Source organism: Lytechinus variegatus, chromosome 2 (assembly GCF_018143015.1).
Source record: "Lytechinus variegatus isolate NC3 chromosome 2, Lvar_3.0, whole genome shotgun sequence".
Lineage (NCBI taxonomy): Eukaryota > Metazoa > Echinodermata > Echinoidea > Temnopleuroida > Toxopneustidae > Lytechinus > Lytechinus variegatus.
In genome coordinates, this window is record NC_054741.1 from 56,570,954 (window position 1) to 56,589,644 (window position 18,691).

Below are 18,691 nucleotides of genomic sequence, written 5' to 3' on the forward strand. Positions count from 1 at the left end.
TTAGGCTTTACTTTTTTCCACAAGAGAGCGTAGCAAGCGAGAGATTTCGAAAAAATATTAAAATCTGAAGTTGTAAAACTTGATTTTTGATTAATTATGGCGCCTACTCACTGTTAAAAGGGCATCCTTGCGAAATGTTGCAAACGCGAATCCAGGGGGGAGCAAAGCCAAAAATGAGGGCACTTTTATGTCAAAATGGGCATTTTGATGTAAACTATTATTTTCACCATGAGATTATCATCTGTTTGCACCAAAATGCCCAACCCTCAGAATTATGAACCATCGAAATAAAGAACCTTCAGAATAACCAACGTAACCCCCAAAATAATAAACCTTACTTTGTTAATTGAAAAATAATGCAAGGTACAAATGTATATTTATTTTTATTGAACTAAACATTTGTGAATTCACGTTAAAATTTTGTTTGCCAAGTTGTTTATGAGATTTCATTTTAGTGATACAATACTGCAGAGGTGAATGGATTCTATTGCTGTATTAAATGGAAATCAAAATGAGTGTTTAATAGTACTGCATTTATCTTTAAAATACTTTTATCACTTTCTAGAAATCAATTAGTTAAGAATATTGTCTTATTAAAAAAATGAAAATTTAAGTAACTCGTGCACCTGGAAATTTGATTACTCAAAATAAATTTAAGTATGCATTATTTTGTGTCATTTACTGAACATTCCTACTTATCAAGTATTCCTACTAGTTTTCTTTCCTCTGTCCCTCCCCCCTCTCTCTCTGTCACTTTGTCTCTTTCTCTCTTCCATCTTTCAATAAGATCTAGATATACCTTGCACACTACATAATTATGTACATGTTATTTGAGTATATAGTCAGAAACATAAGTCTAATTCTTTCAGATGATACATAATAAAGGTCATGATAATTAATGTAAGAGAATTTTGCTTTCGTCTTTTGTTAGTTCAAGAGTTAAATAACTAATAAGGCTGACGGAGAGAGAAAGAAAGAAAGAAAGAGAGAGAGAAAGAAAGAAATAAAGAAAGAAAGAAAAAAAGAAAGAAAGAAAGGGGGGGGGTATATAGAGAGCAAGAGGGTGGGACATGATAGAGAGAGAGAGGGAGGGGGATAGAGAAAGAAAAATTGGATTGAAAAACAGTTGAGAAGGGGAGGGGGGGGGTTAAAAAAGTGGTTCCTCTTTGGAAAGAAATCAACTACAAAGAGCTCTTAGGTATTGATCAAACAATGTTAGATATTTCACTATCAAATAGAAAGTCAAAAAGGACCTAAGCTTTCGATCCTAGCAGAATCTTCATCGGAGGCAAAATGGAATCAAATAGAATCAGTAGCTAGAAGTTTTCAATCAGTGAAGATGATATAAACTTTAAATCAAAATACAACAGAATTCTCATTAAAAACATATTTTTTTTCAAATATAATTCACTTGCCCCCCCATAAACCCAAAGGACCAGATTGTACATTTAAAAAGTCTTGAATATTACATTCAAGTTGTAATGGGCAAGGACAAATTTCCAATTCGATCAACATTTGAAATTACTTAAGATGAAAATACTCTCCAAAGACACCATGTCTCTGGATGATGATGTCAGTGAATGTAAAATTAACAATTATTAAGATACTCTTCATGATAGGTTTGATTAGTACCTTTGGAGAGAAATGATTGAAAGAAAAGTGATTTCAACTGCAAAATATCATGACAACAAATATGGGAGTCTTTTATCACCATATTATTCTTCTCATTATTATTCCATGTTATCTTTGATATATTTATTCCTTCCTCCCTGCCATTTGAATGTCGGTTGTCATTCTGAATATATCAGATACCTCCCAAATTACTTCCCAACTGAAAAACCCAGTCCCTCTTGCTTTCACTGAAAAAAAAACTCTCGCTTTAAGGAAATATTCCCCTAGAGTCGAGTTATCAGGTTGTGTGCCTACATGTGCTCCTGTACTACCGTATACTGAATGTGATCTTAAAGGGTTTCCAGGAGCAGTTCATGCTAGTTCATCACTCATGAAACATAATGAAGTCATGTCAGGGAGATGTTGAAATGTCTTTACAATCTCTTGGGTTTACCAAGAAATGGATACAAAGTCTTCTTCAGTCTTTGATGCATTCAAAGATTTAATCCAACAATTCAGGCTAGTTTATCCATCATGAAAGGTGACAAAGTCAGGAAGATGATACAATGTCTTTACAATCCTTTGGATTTACGAAGGAACTAACAGTTACAAAGATCAAATCCAACGATTCAGTCTCGTCCATCATCAGGAAGATGATAGAATGTCTTTGCAATCCCTTACATTTACCAATCAACCAATGTCAGAACTTCTGATGGTGTCCTATAATTTGAATCCTGAGTGTATTGCAGCAATCCCAAGAGAAAGGTTTTCATGTCTTACGAGGCTGAAACCGGCATCCTCAATCATCGCGGAAAACTCTTTCTGATAGAGAACAAAGAAGAGAAGAAAATGAAGAATATGAATATGTTCTACCTTTTTCACCATCTTGATGTCAACAATAGACCAGTTCGTAGTTACTTCATGGACAATTTTGGTCAAATGACCTTTCATTTCTTTCATCATGATAGGCAGATTTCAAAGCAAGATATTACATAAGCTTGCCTTGCTTTGCCTTAGGATGAAGAAATTGAATAGACCAGGTGACTAGAATAGCACACCAATCAACACTTAATGAAGGTAGGGCCTATTTGTTGCATTCCTACTTTGAATGCATATCTAAGCATGTTGCACAATGTACTAGACAAACTGTGAAATACCAGTAGTTTGTGGAAGCATTGTTGTTTTTTGTGGATGTACATGAAAACGACAATTCAAAAGAATATGAATAATCAAGACATTGAAGTTGGTGCTTATCTCATTAGATTTTAAAGCACCATGTCACTTTAGTACAAATGACCTTCTTTTGATCATGCGTAGAATCTTTTGATCATGCGCAGAAAGGAACTACGAACTGGCTTATCATTTGCATTTATATGGAAATTATAATCACAAGAGATTTCATATTTTAGGAGTCTGCTACAACATTCCACCGATTATTGTTTTGATGAAATATTACCATGTTTTACTGTCTCATCAGTATACTTAACACAGAATATATTCATACATGCATCTATCTATTCATCCAACTATTTATCCATCCACCCATGCACTAACCATCTATCTACTGATACTACTATCTATCTATCCATCCATCCATCCATCCATTGTTCCTCTATCCATCAATCTATCTATCCATCACCCATCCATCTGCCTTCCATATAACTAACCTTCCTTCTTTCTCCCTTCCTTCCTTCCTTCCCTCCCTCCTCCCCCCATCCCTCCCTCCATCCATCCATCAGACATTTTTTGACAAATCTAAAACCAAAGAATTACCTGTTTAGGAAACTGTCTAATGCTCTCTACTAAGTATTGGTATGATTTCCAGTCACCAGCGATGACATCTCCAAGGACTGGTATCACATCAAAAGAATATCTGTCATAGGCCCTGTCGATATCATTTCAAACAGGATGGAAAATTACCTTATGGCACACTAGTCTGTCTCTTACCCTATAGTGTCTTAGCCTTTTACTCTGTAACATCCAAAGAATAAAAAGAAACTTTGTTCTTTCGGATAATTTTGGGGGAAATTAAGAATAATTTACATACCAGATTAAATCTTACTCATTGGGAACAGGCAAAACAGATTGATAAATTAAAATAGGAATAATAACAATTACAAGGGTCATGATACCGTAGTAAATATAATAGCTTTCAGTCCTTGGCTCAAATATTCCAACACTGCAAATCAAAATGGCTTGTTTTGGTAACAATTGCAAAATAACATACCGGTAATCTAAGAAAATCATCATCCCTCAATCAGCACATATGTAACCTGCCACCTCCAAACCAACAATTAGCAGCCAAAAATGAATTCTTAGGTTTTTATTGAGCTTGAAAAAAGCACACCCTAAGCTTTAAAATGATCTACATTTTGGCAAAATTGATCAATAATGACCAACAAAAGCACTTTAACATAAATATATATTTAACCAATGTTGAATGAATTACAATAGATTAAAGATTGGATTGTATGGAATAATACTTGCTTTTTTTTAAGAAAAGAAACAAACAAAAGCTATTAATTAGGGTCAAATTGGAGGAGGAAAACATGTATTCCATAGAAAGGATTTCTAAATAAAACAGTAAACTGGGTTGGGATTGTTCTCAATATGCTTGATAATGATTCTAAAGAAACACTTTGGTGATCGTAATAATAATAGTTGTATGAAATTGAGTCATGAATGATACTCATAAAGAATTGTCTCAAAAGGAAATTAAAAACAACAAATAAGAGGATGTTGAAGTAATATGATCGATGAACAGGCTTCGTCCTACAACATCGTTGGAGTAAACTAAACTAAACTAATATGATCTGTCTACTCACATCCTTAAGACTGAATTCTGGACCTCGCTAAACTCTAGGCAAAGGAATCTACCCCCTGGTTTAAGCACTCTGTAAGCCTCATCCAGTGCCTGTATAAAAGAAATATGAAAAATAGCATCATAATCAACAAATAAAACAAGGCAATAGCGATTTTGTGTCTCGCCCACTTATGAAAATAACTAGAAATATCGTGATTTGCGAGGGCACGCAACAGAATTGTATCGAAACTTCATTGAAATATAATTGGGATGGAATAACACTTGTCATAAGAGCCTTGCATGTAAACTTTAATGTTGACCTGAAAATGATCTTTGACCTTACCATGTGACCTCTGACTGCAGCATAACATGCAGGTCCCCCAAGTCCATCTACCATCCAAGTTTGGTTGAAAAGCACCTTACGGTTGCGGAGTTAGGTGTCATAAGAGAGTCTTGCATGTAATATAATTGGGATGGAATAACACTTGTCATAAGAGCCTTGCACGTAAACTTTAATGTTGACCTAAAAATGACCTTTGACCTTACCATGTGACCTCCGACTGCAGCATAACATGCAGGTCCCCCAACTCCATCTACCATCCAAGTTTGGTTGAAAAGCACCTTACGGTTGTGGAGTTATATGTCATTAGATTTGTGACGGACGGACGACATTTGGATCCCTAAGTCTCGCCTTCACCTCTGGTGGGCGAGACAAAAAGTGAGTTATTAGCTTCTTTAACTTATTTCATTCTGTATACAAGAGACAATGAAAATGATAAGTTGAGAATATATCTAACTCTTTGCCCGCCACAGACATAATCCCTCCAGTGCCATATTTGTTTCAAGCTGCAACCCGAAGAGGGGTGTGCAAGGACTACGTTAATTCAACTCACGATAGCATTTGATTGGTTAATTGGTAAGCTTTGTGTGTACACTGTACAATATGTTGCACACATCACTATTGTGTGTATAAATGTAAAATAGACTTAATACACTCTGTGTGTACTGAGAATAGAATGTGACTTGAGTCGAACTTGGCAGTCAGCTGGATTGTGACTTTAGCCAAACAAAGCGGGTAAAGAGTTAACAAATCACGCAATCACACTTAACCTGTTGAAAAAAAAATGTTTGACCATAGACTAATAGAATGGGTTGACATTTGCAAAATGAAAATTTATCAAGTCCAAAAATGGTCTATTATTTTTATTTCAAGAAGGGGAAGGGGTGGTTGTTCATGACCCGATGGTTACCACTCTAGATCTGCATGCATATCGATGTTCAGATTTTAATGAGTTTGAAAAAGCACAACCTAAGTTTTTAAATGATCAAACTTGTTTAACAATAAACCACACATGTATGTGATTAAAAGCAGAAAAAAAAATCAGTGAGAGTTTAAAAAAATAAGATTAAATTTAAAACATCATTTCATCAAACTGTGATAGAAGGCCAACTGATTTTGGTAGCACTGGTGTTACATGATCTGAAAATTAGACCATCCCCTTGTAGACCAAGGGACACAAACTTTTGAAGGTACTAAAATCAATATTAATCATCATCTACATGAGCATGGACCAAAGAGTAATTTAAATGAATTGACGAATCGACAGTAGACCAAGTGGGTTCAGTTATGATGGTGTCAGCCCACATTAGAACATCTACTACAGTAGACCATGTGACCATTTTATCAACCGTCAAAATCCCCCTTACGTCCATAATTGATGCATTCACCTTGCAACTTACCTGGTCGATATTTGTGACATTCCTTATACCGAACGCTATCGTGTATGCATCTATGCTGTCATCTGCGATGGGGAGCTCTTCTGCATTGCCACAAACCCATGATATACCTGAAGACGTGATACCAGATGATTATAAACTCAGTTAAAGATGTTCTCTATATTAGAAACAATACTAAATAAATCAGACTAACAAAACACTGACAATTTTACATCATTGGATCCCTCATCTGCATAGTTACCAGGATGTCCATTATATATGCAAAGAAATAAAATTTCAATGGTAAATTTATTTTACATCCAGATATGAATAAAATTTTCAAAGAGATGCTTGTCCAATTTTGCTACATGTATATAGATTCTTTCAAAGAAACTTTGCTGGGGGTGTGCTTGGCCTTCAGATTCCTAAACAATGACAATTCCATACTGCTAAATTCAGGAATAAAAACTACAAGGGAACAAAAATCAACTATCAATATTTTGTCCCCATGAACAACTTTTCATAATTTTAAAGCAAATTGCTATAAAGTACATCCAAGGAGTAAAGTCAGACCCTTACCATTGTGAATGCCTCTCTGCTTAGCCCTCTTCTTCCCAACTCTCAGCATATTCTCATTGATATCACATACAGTCACATGATGTTCCGGAACCCTTGTATGTCCCGCCCCCTCCTCATCTCTATCTTGGGGGATCGCATCTTCTCCCGTCTCCAACCCAGACCATCTTATCTCTTCCGGCCATTCCTCTGTAAACTCTGTATCTTGCTTCAGATTGTTCATGTAGTCTATTACTCGGAAGGCTATGTCACCTGGAAAACAAAACATTTACTCATTGACAAAAGATAAAAGATCTGCAGCTTTACTAGTATTTCAATTGCTTACTTTACAATATGTCTTCAGCTAGAGTGAAGTCTTATGTTCTTTAAATTGCATACCGAAGTCAAAATTTCAACATACCACTTTAATATAATCCACACTTTAGTTACAATAACATGCACACAAGTCTTAGTTCGGGGGGTGCAGTCATTCAAAGATTAATGCATACATGTAAGAAGGGAAAGAAGTAGGAAGCAGGAACACAAAGAAACAAGGCTTTCGAGGGCTTATTTTAAACAAGGTAGAAATACACTGGGACTCAGAGCAGTATTTCCACAGCTCAAAAATACATTTCCCAAAACTGAATCCCAAATTTCCAGAAATGTGATATTTCCTGAAATTTTCAAGTTTGATTTAAAAAAAAATCGGGCAATAATACAGCAAGCGTAAATTTGGTCCAGGTGGCCAAAATCAAGGAATGTAGCATTTTTTGGTTCATGCCCTCTTTCAAAATAGGAACAAAACTACAAAATGCGAGCGTGGAGCGCGAGCAGGAAATTTTGAGCTACGTATGGAGGTAAAAAATTATCTAAATACAACCTGAATACTAATAGTTGCTACGTTTAATTGTTGTTTAATTGTACTTCTCGGATATCCCGAAATTTCCTGGAATTTTTTCATTTCCCAAACCTTTCCTAGGAAAAGTAAAAATTTCCTGAAATTTCCCGAAGAGTGGAAACACTGACTCAGAGACATATGAAATGACAAAAAGGTCATATATTATTAAAAGAGCATTAAACTTGGTTGTCATCACTAACCTGTCCCACCAGCAACGTCCAATAACTGAGTTCCAGGGGTTGGTTTCAGGACCTGGATAAAATAATCCTTCCATAAACGGTGAATCCCAAGACTCATTGCATCATTCATGGTGTCATAGCTGTCTGCAACACTGGAAAACACTTGATGCACTACAAAGTACAAATATAATAGTATATATGGTTTGTTATACCTTTGCAGGTGTTACAGGGGTGATACACAGTAAAGATAGTACATTTATTTAGAGCATAACTAGCAAACCTCATCTGGAGGGAAAAAGATTTTCTGACAAGGAAGCAAAAATTAGCTAGTTGAAGGCCATCAAAACTGATAAAGAAGGTTATACATGTAACTAGTAAGAAATCACAAATTCAGATGCTCATTCAAAGTTTCAAACAAAATTGTAATCTTTTAATGTCACAAGAATACTAGTAAGGCTAGGGCTAAAAGCAAAATGGTCATTTATTTATCAAGATATTGAGTTAAATCTGTGATTAAAAGGTAACATACACCACACACCTCACTGTTCAGAATTCCTAAAGTAGGCATGAACTTCTTAAAACTATATCTGTATTTTGTAAATCAGTTGACAATTAGAGCCCATATTAAGCATTAATTAGTAAAGGGTCAATATTGTGAATTAAACATCCTCATCTAACATTCCTAGCAGTCTGCCTTTGCTTGAAACCATTTAACTTTAGGGTGTGCACACTCTAAACAATTTTTGGGAATGCTGTCCACTCTCCAGATTTCAATGGCAGTATGACCCCCCAAGTTAATGGCTTAGCATGGTAAGGGGGCCGTAAGTCTGCGCAGCGCCCCTTGTCTGCATATGAACGCATATCTGCTTCACTCTATTAAAAGAAGGTGTATGCTCACTCATAAGAATATAAGGAACGATATCATTATCAACTTAAAATTTGTATGGAATAAAGATAAATGCATGTTTAATCATTACTTCCCAAAGGGCATAACATTTTTTAGGTATGCAGGCATGGGCCCCTACATGCATGGCATGTATAGTGAGTGATTGTTTAATTGACCTGCCTCGTATTACCAAATGCATGCATCATACGCGTTAGAAAATAAGTTCATATGCTCAAGACTTTTGCAACATCCTTCCAAAGGGAACTTGAATAGAAAGATGATGAAAAATGGTCAAAAACACATTTTCAAAGTCTTAATATTCTCAAAATAATAAATTATGGTCAAAGTAGCTCATCAATACCTTTGTTGTTTTCACAACGTTTAACATACATTGTACGTTTGGTAATATTACGATACCTTTTTCAAGTGACCAAAATATTTCACATACGAAGAGGGGTCCGATTGGAAGCCATTAAAAATAAAGACAATTTTGGCAAAATTTTCTTTTATATCTTGTAGGTATTTTTGCATTTATGGTGAAAGTTTGGTGAATTTTATGAGAATAATCTGTTTGATATGTTTGAATTCATGAAAAGTGTTCAGTTATACGATCTACATGTAGTACCATATGCCTATGCATGAGAACGACTATGACTCGTTGAGGGAGGAGGAACTCTGATGACTTGCAATAGGACGTGCAACTCACTTTCTCTGAAAATACTAAGAAAATTACTAATACCGTGCTTATTTAGCCTTGATTTTGCAAGACTAAATTGTGCATTTGGAACATCCTTCCTATGGTCAATTGACAGTGTAAGCGAACATTTTGTGGGCTTTTTAAGCACTTCACACTTACTTTATCCCCATATGCAGGATGCACCTATATGTACTAACATTTAAGTTTCCTGCCCTTTTATTAAAGGCCAATCATGACAACTGGGCTGGTGGCATAAGAGCTGGACCATATAATAACCGTTACAGATGAAGATATTTGGATGATACAATGACCACATTGGAAACAAAGCACTTCGTATCAACCAAAAAAAAGGAAAAGAGAAGAGTGACGACATTGCAATTGAAAACATTAATCAACACGCATCGTCAGATTCAGATACATGTCATCATTCCCCAGGTTTTACCTCAACCAAACGATCAACCGATTTCAAGCTATTTATAGCACCGATAGACAGAAAGAAGAAATTGAATTTAAGGAATATTTACCCCTTGAAAGTAAAGAAAGCAAGTAGAGATGAGAGTTCACAACTAGCAGTGTTTATTTAACCCATTAGCACAGGGTTACTGGTAAAATGTATCAACTCTCACAGATTCAAAACATAGGTAATATACCAGTAAAGATCACTGAAAGTAGGTCATGAGTTAAAGGTGTGATTTATGGTGTCCCAACTGGGTGTCCTTCTGATTTCACTATTCTCATGTCTCTTTGATATTGTTGTTTCTTTGTATATGTTTGTTCTAACTTGTTATTTTCATATCTTGCTTTTATATGTTCATTTGTACTTATGTTTTTATTGTGAATTTCGGAGAATAAATACAAACTGAAACATCAGAAGAAGATATATTCTTCTAGAATTGAGAGACCAGAAAGTAACAGCAGTGAAAGGAATAGTAAAGAAAAACCAAAACAACAAAAAGGACAAAGAAAGTGAGGGTGCTGGTAACAATCAGCCTCCTTTTATTCCTTCGAGGCGTGTGATACTTTCAGTCATGCAGATCTCCCTCAGAATGTCAATCTAGGCTACCAGATGTTTACAGTAAAACTGTATCCTGTAGCCAGGTTTTTTTAAGTGTCAAGGTATGGTCACACTGCTATATGCAGATCACAGATTATGTGTGTTAGATGTGGAGAGCATCAATGTCAGAAGGAATTGATACCAATATGTGCTAACTGTGGAGGAGAACACTCCGAAGCTTTCAATGGATACCAGCAGGCAAAACAGTCAAAAGAAGTACAAGAAATAACGATTACAAAAAAGGTAAATATGCTGTCAAAGCATCCAAGGTCTGGAAAACACAAAGTGAAATAAGGTCTCCCGGACAGTCACTGAAGATGCTATGGAATTTTCCCAGCCTAAGTTCGGAGTAAAATCCAATATGACAGATAACCAGAGTAGGCCTAAAGATACAAATTGACAGGTAGCAACGGTTTCAAGCGAATAACCCATGGAGACCAACTTTCTAACACCCAACAACGGGATACACCACAACCTATAATTACTGACAAGGCTACCACGTCAGCCGGTACATCAACAAAAAAACACCACACCAAATTTTATGAGTTTAGCCAGTGATGAGCAAATTGTTGTTTTTATACGTCAATTAAGTATGCCATTAACCGAAGGGAGAGAAGACAAAAATCAACAAAATTTATGTCAATTCCTTTTCATTTTCTGGCCACACAATCCATTTGTCTCGTACTTGCTGGGGTCTTGGAGTAATCTTTGATTCACATATGACAGTGTCTTCCCAAATCTCTGTATAAAATCAGTTTGGTACTATCTATGTAACCTATATTTTATCTGGAAATATAAAGTAAGATAGTCCATGCCTTGATTTCTGTAATGTCCTTTTATTCAATCTACCCCAGGCTCAGTTATATTAGTGCAGGGATTAATTTTGTACTTATATTTCTTTCCACTCTTATTCATGAATCATCCCTTTTTTTCAATAGAACATCCCTCATTTATATGCACCCTTTTCATCCTAACTTTGTATTCTTTATGTACAGCTCTCTCTTACATGTATACACTAACTGCTGTACACTCCTCACACAAAGTTCTTTTGTATTATCACAGCTTTCTTCCCTCCTCTCTCTTTTACTCTCCCTCTCCTTCCACCTCTCTCCTTCTGATTGGTTAAAAGGTTAAGTTGATGCACTCAAGCTTAGATAATAATTTGCATATAGTTTGAATAGTCAATATATATATTTGTTTGTATATTTGAATATTCAGTTATACTTTTGTATTGATTTACATTTATATGAATATTGATGTTCCTAAGATAATTTGAATGGAATGTTGCTTAGAATGCAACCAGATAACATGTCTGCTGGGCTGCCTCTGTGTTAAGAGTTCTAGAAATGAGATATTATCAGAACCCCGTATGATATAAGCTTCAGAATGCAGCTGCTTGCATTGACACTCTGTTAAATAAACGCTCTCATATCACTCCCATCATGAATTCGCTGCATTGGTTCCTGATATAAAATCTGATTGTCTTTAAGATTTTGTTGCTCGCTTTTCATATCATAATTCATGGATCAGCACCACAATACAGTCTTTCTTTTATCAATTAAGTACTACAGACCAAGCTGGTCTTTGTGACCATTCACTTCGGGCTACCTTGTTATTCCAAGTTTAAAAAAACTTGGGGGAAAGATCATTTGCTGTAATATGCGTGCCACACTTTGTGGAATAGCCTTCCTGAAGACATAAAAAATGCAACTTTGTTGAGAATTTTAAAAATCTTCTGAAAACTCTTTAATGTAACTCTAAGCTCTTTATGCCCCTTGATCACTTCAAAAAACAGTTGGAGAGAAAGGGAAAAAATCATAAAAAGCCAAGTAATCAGGCCAATGATAACAACATGTCTTTATGAACATATAACTTTAAGAATGTTAACTGGCCCATATTTGTATACAAGTTTGAAAATATTATAAAAGATGAAATAATTAAATCTGAAGATGATAATAAAAACATTTTTTTTATTAATTTATGAAATACTTGATGTATTTATGAAGCAATCCCGAGAAAAAAAGGGGGGGGGGGAATCCTATCCCATTGTGGAACAACGAATATGTAAAGATTAAAGAATAAGAAACTATTGAGTATAGACCTATCAAGAAAATCACACTTGATAAAATTAACAAATACAAAAATGAAGGCAAAATCAAAACAAGTTCCCCGGAAAGCGGAAAGAGAATATTGGCAAGCTTTTCGTAAGATTCATGCCAGAGACAACAAGACTTCAAATTGCATGGCATACCTGTCAAAGAATTACAAAATAGGCCTATGCCTATTTTTTCATTAAAACATCTGACTTAAAACAGTGGATATTAGATATAAGAATAAATTGTGGGCATTTCACGTAACAGCCTCAAAATGCATTATTTCTCATCAAAATCCCTGAATTGTGTGCAAAGTGAATGGTGTACCGGTAGTCTACCATTTTTACCCCAAATGTAACGTTAAAAATGACTGCCATTGACTGCCTTTATATGCCTGCATTGTCATTGAGCCTTTTTTCAAGACAATACAGTAGGCCTATACTAAATTAAATAGAATCCTACCAGTAGAGGCGCTGGTCAGAAAATTGGGATCGTCCCAGTTTACAGGGACTGTCTCAGTTTATAAGGATTTCTTCACACAAGAAATCTAGGAATGTTCATTCACCTATCAAGTGCCGACACCAATCAAGTGTGCTAGTCAATAGGTGGTTTCAGACCCCCGGGGGGGCCACTTCCATTCACGAGTGGATACCATGCGCGACCACGGGGTCTCGAAAAGCACCCTAAACACGTAATTTCCATATTCTGAAAATGCACCCCTTAACAAGTATTGGCGTGTGAAACCCTACCCTTAACAAGTATTGGAAACAAAACGATACTCTTGGCAAATATTCCCTGAAATGAACCCCTAAACAAGTACAGGAATGTTTTCCTTCGGTCGTCGGCTTTACCTTATTTGGTTTAGTGGCGACCCCACCTTCTACACCTCGCGCAAATCGGACTCTAAACACGAAGTTTTGGGGCAAAAAGGACATCCTTTATAAAACATATTAATTTTGTTTTATCATCCCCGCAAATTCGACCCTAAACACGTAATTTTCCTAGCGAAATAGATACCCTTTTTTCATTATTTTTGTGTTTTTGACACCCTTATCACGTTACGTACGTAACGTGCCCTATCGTGAAAAAGACATCCTTTTTACGTGTTTTTTTGGTCGCGCATGGTATCCACTCGCCAATGTAAGTGGCCCCCCCGGGTTCAGACCGCCTCGAAGTTCGCCAGTTCCAGGTATTCTCTGATTGGGAAATTTACCCCGATCAGAAAATACCAGGTATTTTGGTAATGTGAAAGCAAACTACGCGTAATTTCCCCGAAAGAAAATACCCGCTAAATAGTAGGTACTTGGCGAAATTACGAGAACTTTCGTGGGGATTTTTCCAAGGTCGCAGGTATTTAGGCGATGTGAAAGCAAATTACGGGAACTTTTATCCCAGCGTGTCGTTGGGCGCGGCGGCGTGGGTGGCTGCTGGGCAAGTGATTTTGAATCTCCCGCCTTGCCTGCTTATCAGACCACACTGCGCATGCTCGTAACTTCGGGAACTTATCCCGAAGGATGTGTTTCGGGGCGGTGTGAATGCAGGAATAATTAACGGGTATTTTTTAGCCTTAAAAAGTTCTCGTAATTTAACGGGGATTCTTGTGATCGAGGCGGTTTGAAACCGCCTAATGTAAACATATCAGTTTTCATAACAAGATTATTGGAAGACGGTAAGTCATGAAAAATAGACGGTGAACTGGGGGAATTGAGGTCACTGAATCTATTTTTAGCACTCTCAATTTCCGTAATTGCTGTCTTTGTCCCGTAGGGGGAAGTGAAAAAAAAACGTCCCCATAAACAAGGACAGTCTCAATTTATCAAGACATGATTTGTCTTGGTTTATGAGGATATCCTTGTTTACTGGGACAATCCCAATTTTTGGACCAGCGCCTCTACTGCCTACACGATCTCCCGGACGATCTACAGGTTATTTCTTTCACAATTTATTTTGTACCAGTACATTTATTCACAATGATATAAGAAAGGCAGAAAGATTTTGTGAATTTAAAAAGAAATTCATGCTGAACCTTAACTCAAATTAATACTAGGTGCGAAGAATAGGAGGAGACCACGCCCACGCATCCGATCAGCGCTCAGTCCCAGACTCTACTAGTCTACCCCGGTAGTCCCGGGGAAGATTTTCTCGGCTGACCGTTCTCCGATCAAAAGTAGAAGAGCTCTTAGTCTTTTCTTAGCTTAGTCTTACCTTTTTCAGTTTTCTCTGCTTTAGAAACATTTTCGAATCCAAAATGCGTTTCACTTTTATTCTCTGGAGATGCATCGTCGGAAGTGAAATTTCGAGCATTGACTGCTGAGATACGCGGTCCGGTTCGAAATTTTCGAGAGTTTGAGAAACACGCACGAAAAATTCTCATGGGCGCTGCCATTTTGGAATACCGGTGTGATCATCAGAATTCAAAAAAGACATGGACCGAAACTACGTTTCAGAAGAAAGGCAGAAATTCAAGGCTTGTGTTTCTAAATTACGTACTTTGGTGCCATCCAAAAATGAAGATAGTAGGAAGACACTGAATGCTCTCTTGGATGAATTTAACTCTCTAGACTATTCTATTTATGGATTGATTGAGGAGGTAAATTTAGCTTAGCCTTACTATACCCAGACAACGGGCTTAGCCTCAAGTTAGGGCCTAGGCCGTAGCCTTAGCCCCACTCATTGCTTTTGATGACTGGGAGTGGGGTGGACAGAGGCGTTACGTATATTTGTCCAACACTTGTCTAACACTTGTCTTAAGTTAAGGGTTAATTACCATCCTGCCTGTGGGGAATCTACAGGTAGGACAATGCTGTACACAGCACACAATTTAAAAAAATCATTAAAATATCACTACAAAAATACTACTTTCCATGCATATAAAGCTAAAGGTACTCTTGCAATTTATTTTTTATGATTAACTAAGAAACTTTGGAGTAATTTTTCCATTCACTTGAGTGCTCAAAACCACTCATCCTACGAACGAGATTATGCTCAAAACCTTGAATTTTGGGCATATTTTTGTGTATGACCACTATTGGTGGAAAGCAATAGGCTTACCTTTAGAATCCAATGTCATGTCATGAATCGATTACAAAAATCTAGATTTTAAAACGAGAAAACAATGGATACGACATAACATGACATTGGATTTGAAAGGTACTCCAAGCAATATGACAAGACAATTGCCATTTTTCAATCTCTCTTTAATTTTAAAAGAAAAAATAATTCTGTGTGAGATCGTATGGGTAGGCCTACTTGTGTCGCCCAATTCTTGGGCTGTATTCTACAATAAAATCTGTATTCCTAAAACTGTCTTAATTTTTCTTGTAACATTCACTAAGCGCGTATGATGTCAGAGAGTATAAAATGATGCCTAAATTTATAATCGACGCATATTATGTCTGTACGCAAGATATAATATCGAGTTACAGTTTCTTCTGAAAATTCTCTTATCTTTGCGTTCTTAACTTCCTTGGAAAATACAATAAAATTTACAAGAGGTGGGGGGCTATTGTAACTTATTGTTGCATGGGATATTTGTCCTTCTGCAATAATTATTTCTTGGTGCATCCCCCAAGAATTTCATGTTTTACAAAAAGAGATATTCCAAAAACATAGTGATGGATTGGTAGACTTTTCAGCAATTAAAAATTGGTGTTCGAGACAATGAATCTTTTCAGCGAAAATATATCTTTGAGAATAGCCACGTGTATCTTTAGCACAGATTTGCACAAGCATAAGCGTCGGGAGTGCAAGGAAATTACGCCTCATATCAACAATGTGTTTCATTTTATTTTTCAGAAGAGACGCTTCTATTGGTTCACCTAAGCGTATAACAAGCTTAATGATAAGTTAATGACAGAATATTGGGCATGTCAGAGAAAAAAAAAGGGGAAGTCCTTACAGAGATGAGACAATTTTCAGAATACCAATTTAAGAGAATTTTTGCACGCTGTTATTTTGCTGACTTACAAGAAAAGTTAAGACAATTTTCAGAATAGCACCCCTGGCCTGTATATTATAATGTTTTGTCCACTTAGTTACATTAGTGTGAGATTAACTAAACTCTGCTCGCACTGCACTAAGAACATGATAACCAGTAGAGTTGCTGGTCATAAAATAGGGATTGTCCCAGTTTACAGGGACTGTCTCAGTTTTCAAAGATTTCTCCACACAAGAAATCTAGGAAAGTTCATTTACCTGTCAAGTGCCAACACCAATCAAGTGCGCTAGTCAATGTAAACATATCAGGTTTCATAACAAGATTATTGGAAGATTGCAAGTCACACTAGGCGTACCTTGTTTTGTTTTTTTTGCTTGTCAAATTTTTTGCCGGACGTTTTTGCCCCCCCTGTGGAAAATCCCAATAATAATAATAATAATGGGTATTTAGAGGTGCTAAAAACAAAAAGTACCATAGTGCGTACAAAGTAGGAATAACAATTTAACATTTGCAATAATTACTACAATATTTAAGATAAAAAGGGAAATTATGGAGGAAAAAGGAATGTCTTAAGGGAAGATTTGAAGCCAAGAACACTGGAAGTATTTCTTATTGAAAGAGGGATAGCATTCCAAGTCTTGGCAGCTGCTACAGCAAACCGTTTTTTTCGGCAGAGGAGAGTTTTGACAAGGGAATGCAAAGTCTGCATGTGTCAGTGATTGAACGAAGATTACGAGAGGGTGTGTATAATTTGATGGTATTAAGATATTCAGGTGCTTATTGATTTAGAGTTTTGTATATACATATAAACAGACTTTAAACTGAATGCGTTGGAATAGAGGTAGCCATTGGAGTTCCTTAAAGGTCAAGTCCACCTCAGAAAAATGTCTATTCGAATCAATAGAGAAAAATCAGACAAGCACAATGCTGAAAATTTCATCAAAATCGGATGTAAAATAAGAAATTTATGACATTTCAAAGTTTCGCTTATTTTTAACACAATAGTTATATGAATGAGCCAGTTACAATGTACATCCAAATGAGAGAGTATATGATATCACTCACTATTTCTTTTGTTTTTTATTGTTTGAATTATACAATATTTCAATTTTTCGAATTTGATGATTAGGACCTCCTTGCCTGAAGCACAAAATGTTAAAATAATGGAATTCCACGTGTTCAGAGAGGAATGAAACTTCATATCACATGACAATGACGAGAAAAATCAAAATATTTCATATTCCATTTAATTAAAATACAAAAGAAATAGTGAGTGAGTGATGTCATCAGTTCCCTCATTTGCATACCGAGCGAGGTGTACATACAACTGTTTTGTTAAATGAAGCAAAACTTTAAAATGTCATAACTTTCTTATTTTACATCCGATTTTGATGAAATTTTCAGTGTTATGCTTGTTGAATTTTTCTCTTTTTATTCGAATCAAGTTTTTGTTGGGTTGGACTTGTCCTTTAAGTAGGGGTGTAGTATGAGTTCGGGATCCAAAGCCAAAATTAAACGAGCGGCACGATTCTGTTTAACCTCAAGTTTTTTCTATCTCTAGCTGACAAAACAGTATATAAACTATTACACTAATCTAACTGAGAAAGAACAAGTGCTCGCACAGCATGGTGACATGTCTTAAGATCAATGAATCTTCAAATCCTCCACAAATTGCTGAGATGATAATTACAATTACGGACAACCTGATTTACTTGAGCAGACAGTGTGAACATGTTATCAATGCATACTCCAAGAACAGTAGTTTTAGTGGAGATGGGGATGCATTGACCATTAACATTAAGCTGGATATGTGATATTGATTGCAGATGGCGGGCAGAAGAACAGAGAGCTATGAATTCAGTTTTGCTATTATTCAGCTGGAGACAATTAGATGACATCCACCTACTTATTTCCAAAATACAATTACAAAGAGAGGTTTTCTCAAGTGTTTCATTTATATTTTCAAAAGAGCGTGGGTCAAAGGAACAATGCAGTTGTATATCATCTGCATAACAAATATACTGTAGACCATGTTTATTAATAATGTCAGAGATGGGAGTGATATACAAACTAAAAAGAATCAGCCCGAGGAACTGACCCTTGGGGTACCCCAAACTCAGTGACCCACGGGTCAGACAACTCTCCGGCTATGCTTACCCTAGATGACCACCAGTCAGGTAAGTCTAGACCAGATATGTGAAATCGAGATTTTAAGCGATTCAGTAGTATGGTATGATCCACAGTGTCAAAAGCTGCACTTAG

At 36.2% G+C, this 18,691-nt stretch overlaps 2 protein-coding genes across 2 annotated transcripts in view; one reads left to right on the forward strand and one right to left on the reverse strand.

The window, feature by feature from the left end:
* Positions 1 to 372: 372 nt before the first annotated feature.
* LOC121408441 (2-methoxy-6-polyprenyl-1,4-benzoquinol methylase, mitochondrial-like) lies at positions 373 to 14,878 on the reverse strand. Its single transcript, XM_041599915.1, has 7 exons — positions 14,698 to 14,878; positions 7,784 to 7,933; positions 6,710 to 6,958; positions 6,155 to 6,261; positions 4,437 to 4,525; positions 3,385 to 3,496; positions 373 to 2,433 (listed from the first exon to the last, which is right to left on the reverse strand). Exons 1-7 carry the CDS (start codon positions 14,876 to 14,878, stop codon positions 2,332 to 2,334), a joined length of 990 nt encoding a protein of 329 aa, XP_041455849.1. The 3' UTR covers positions 373 to 2,331.
* A 39-nt stretch (positions 14,879 to 14,917) lies between these two features.
* The window catches only part of LOC121408440 (HEAT repeat-containing protein 6-like), a 61,382-nt gene continuing 57,608 nt past the window's right edge, over positions 14,918 to 18,691 (forward strand). The window contains exon 1 of the mRNA XM_041599914.1: positions 14,918 to 15,082. Coding sequence (XP_041455848.1) covers positions 14,918 to 15,082 — 165 coding nt within the window. The remainder of the gene's footprint in view (positions 15,083 to 18,691) is intronic.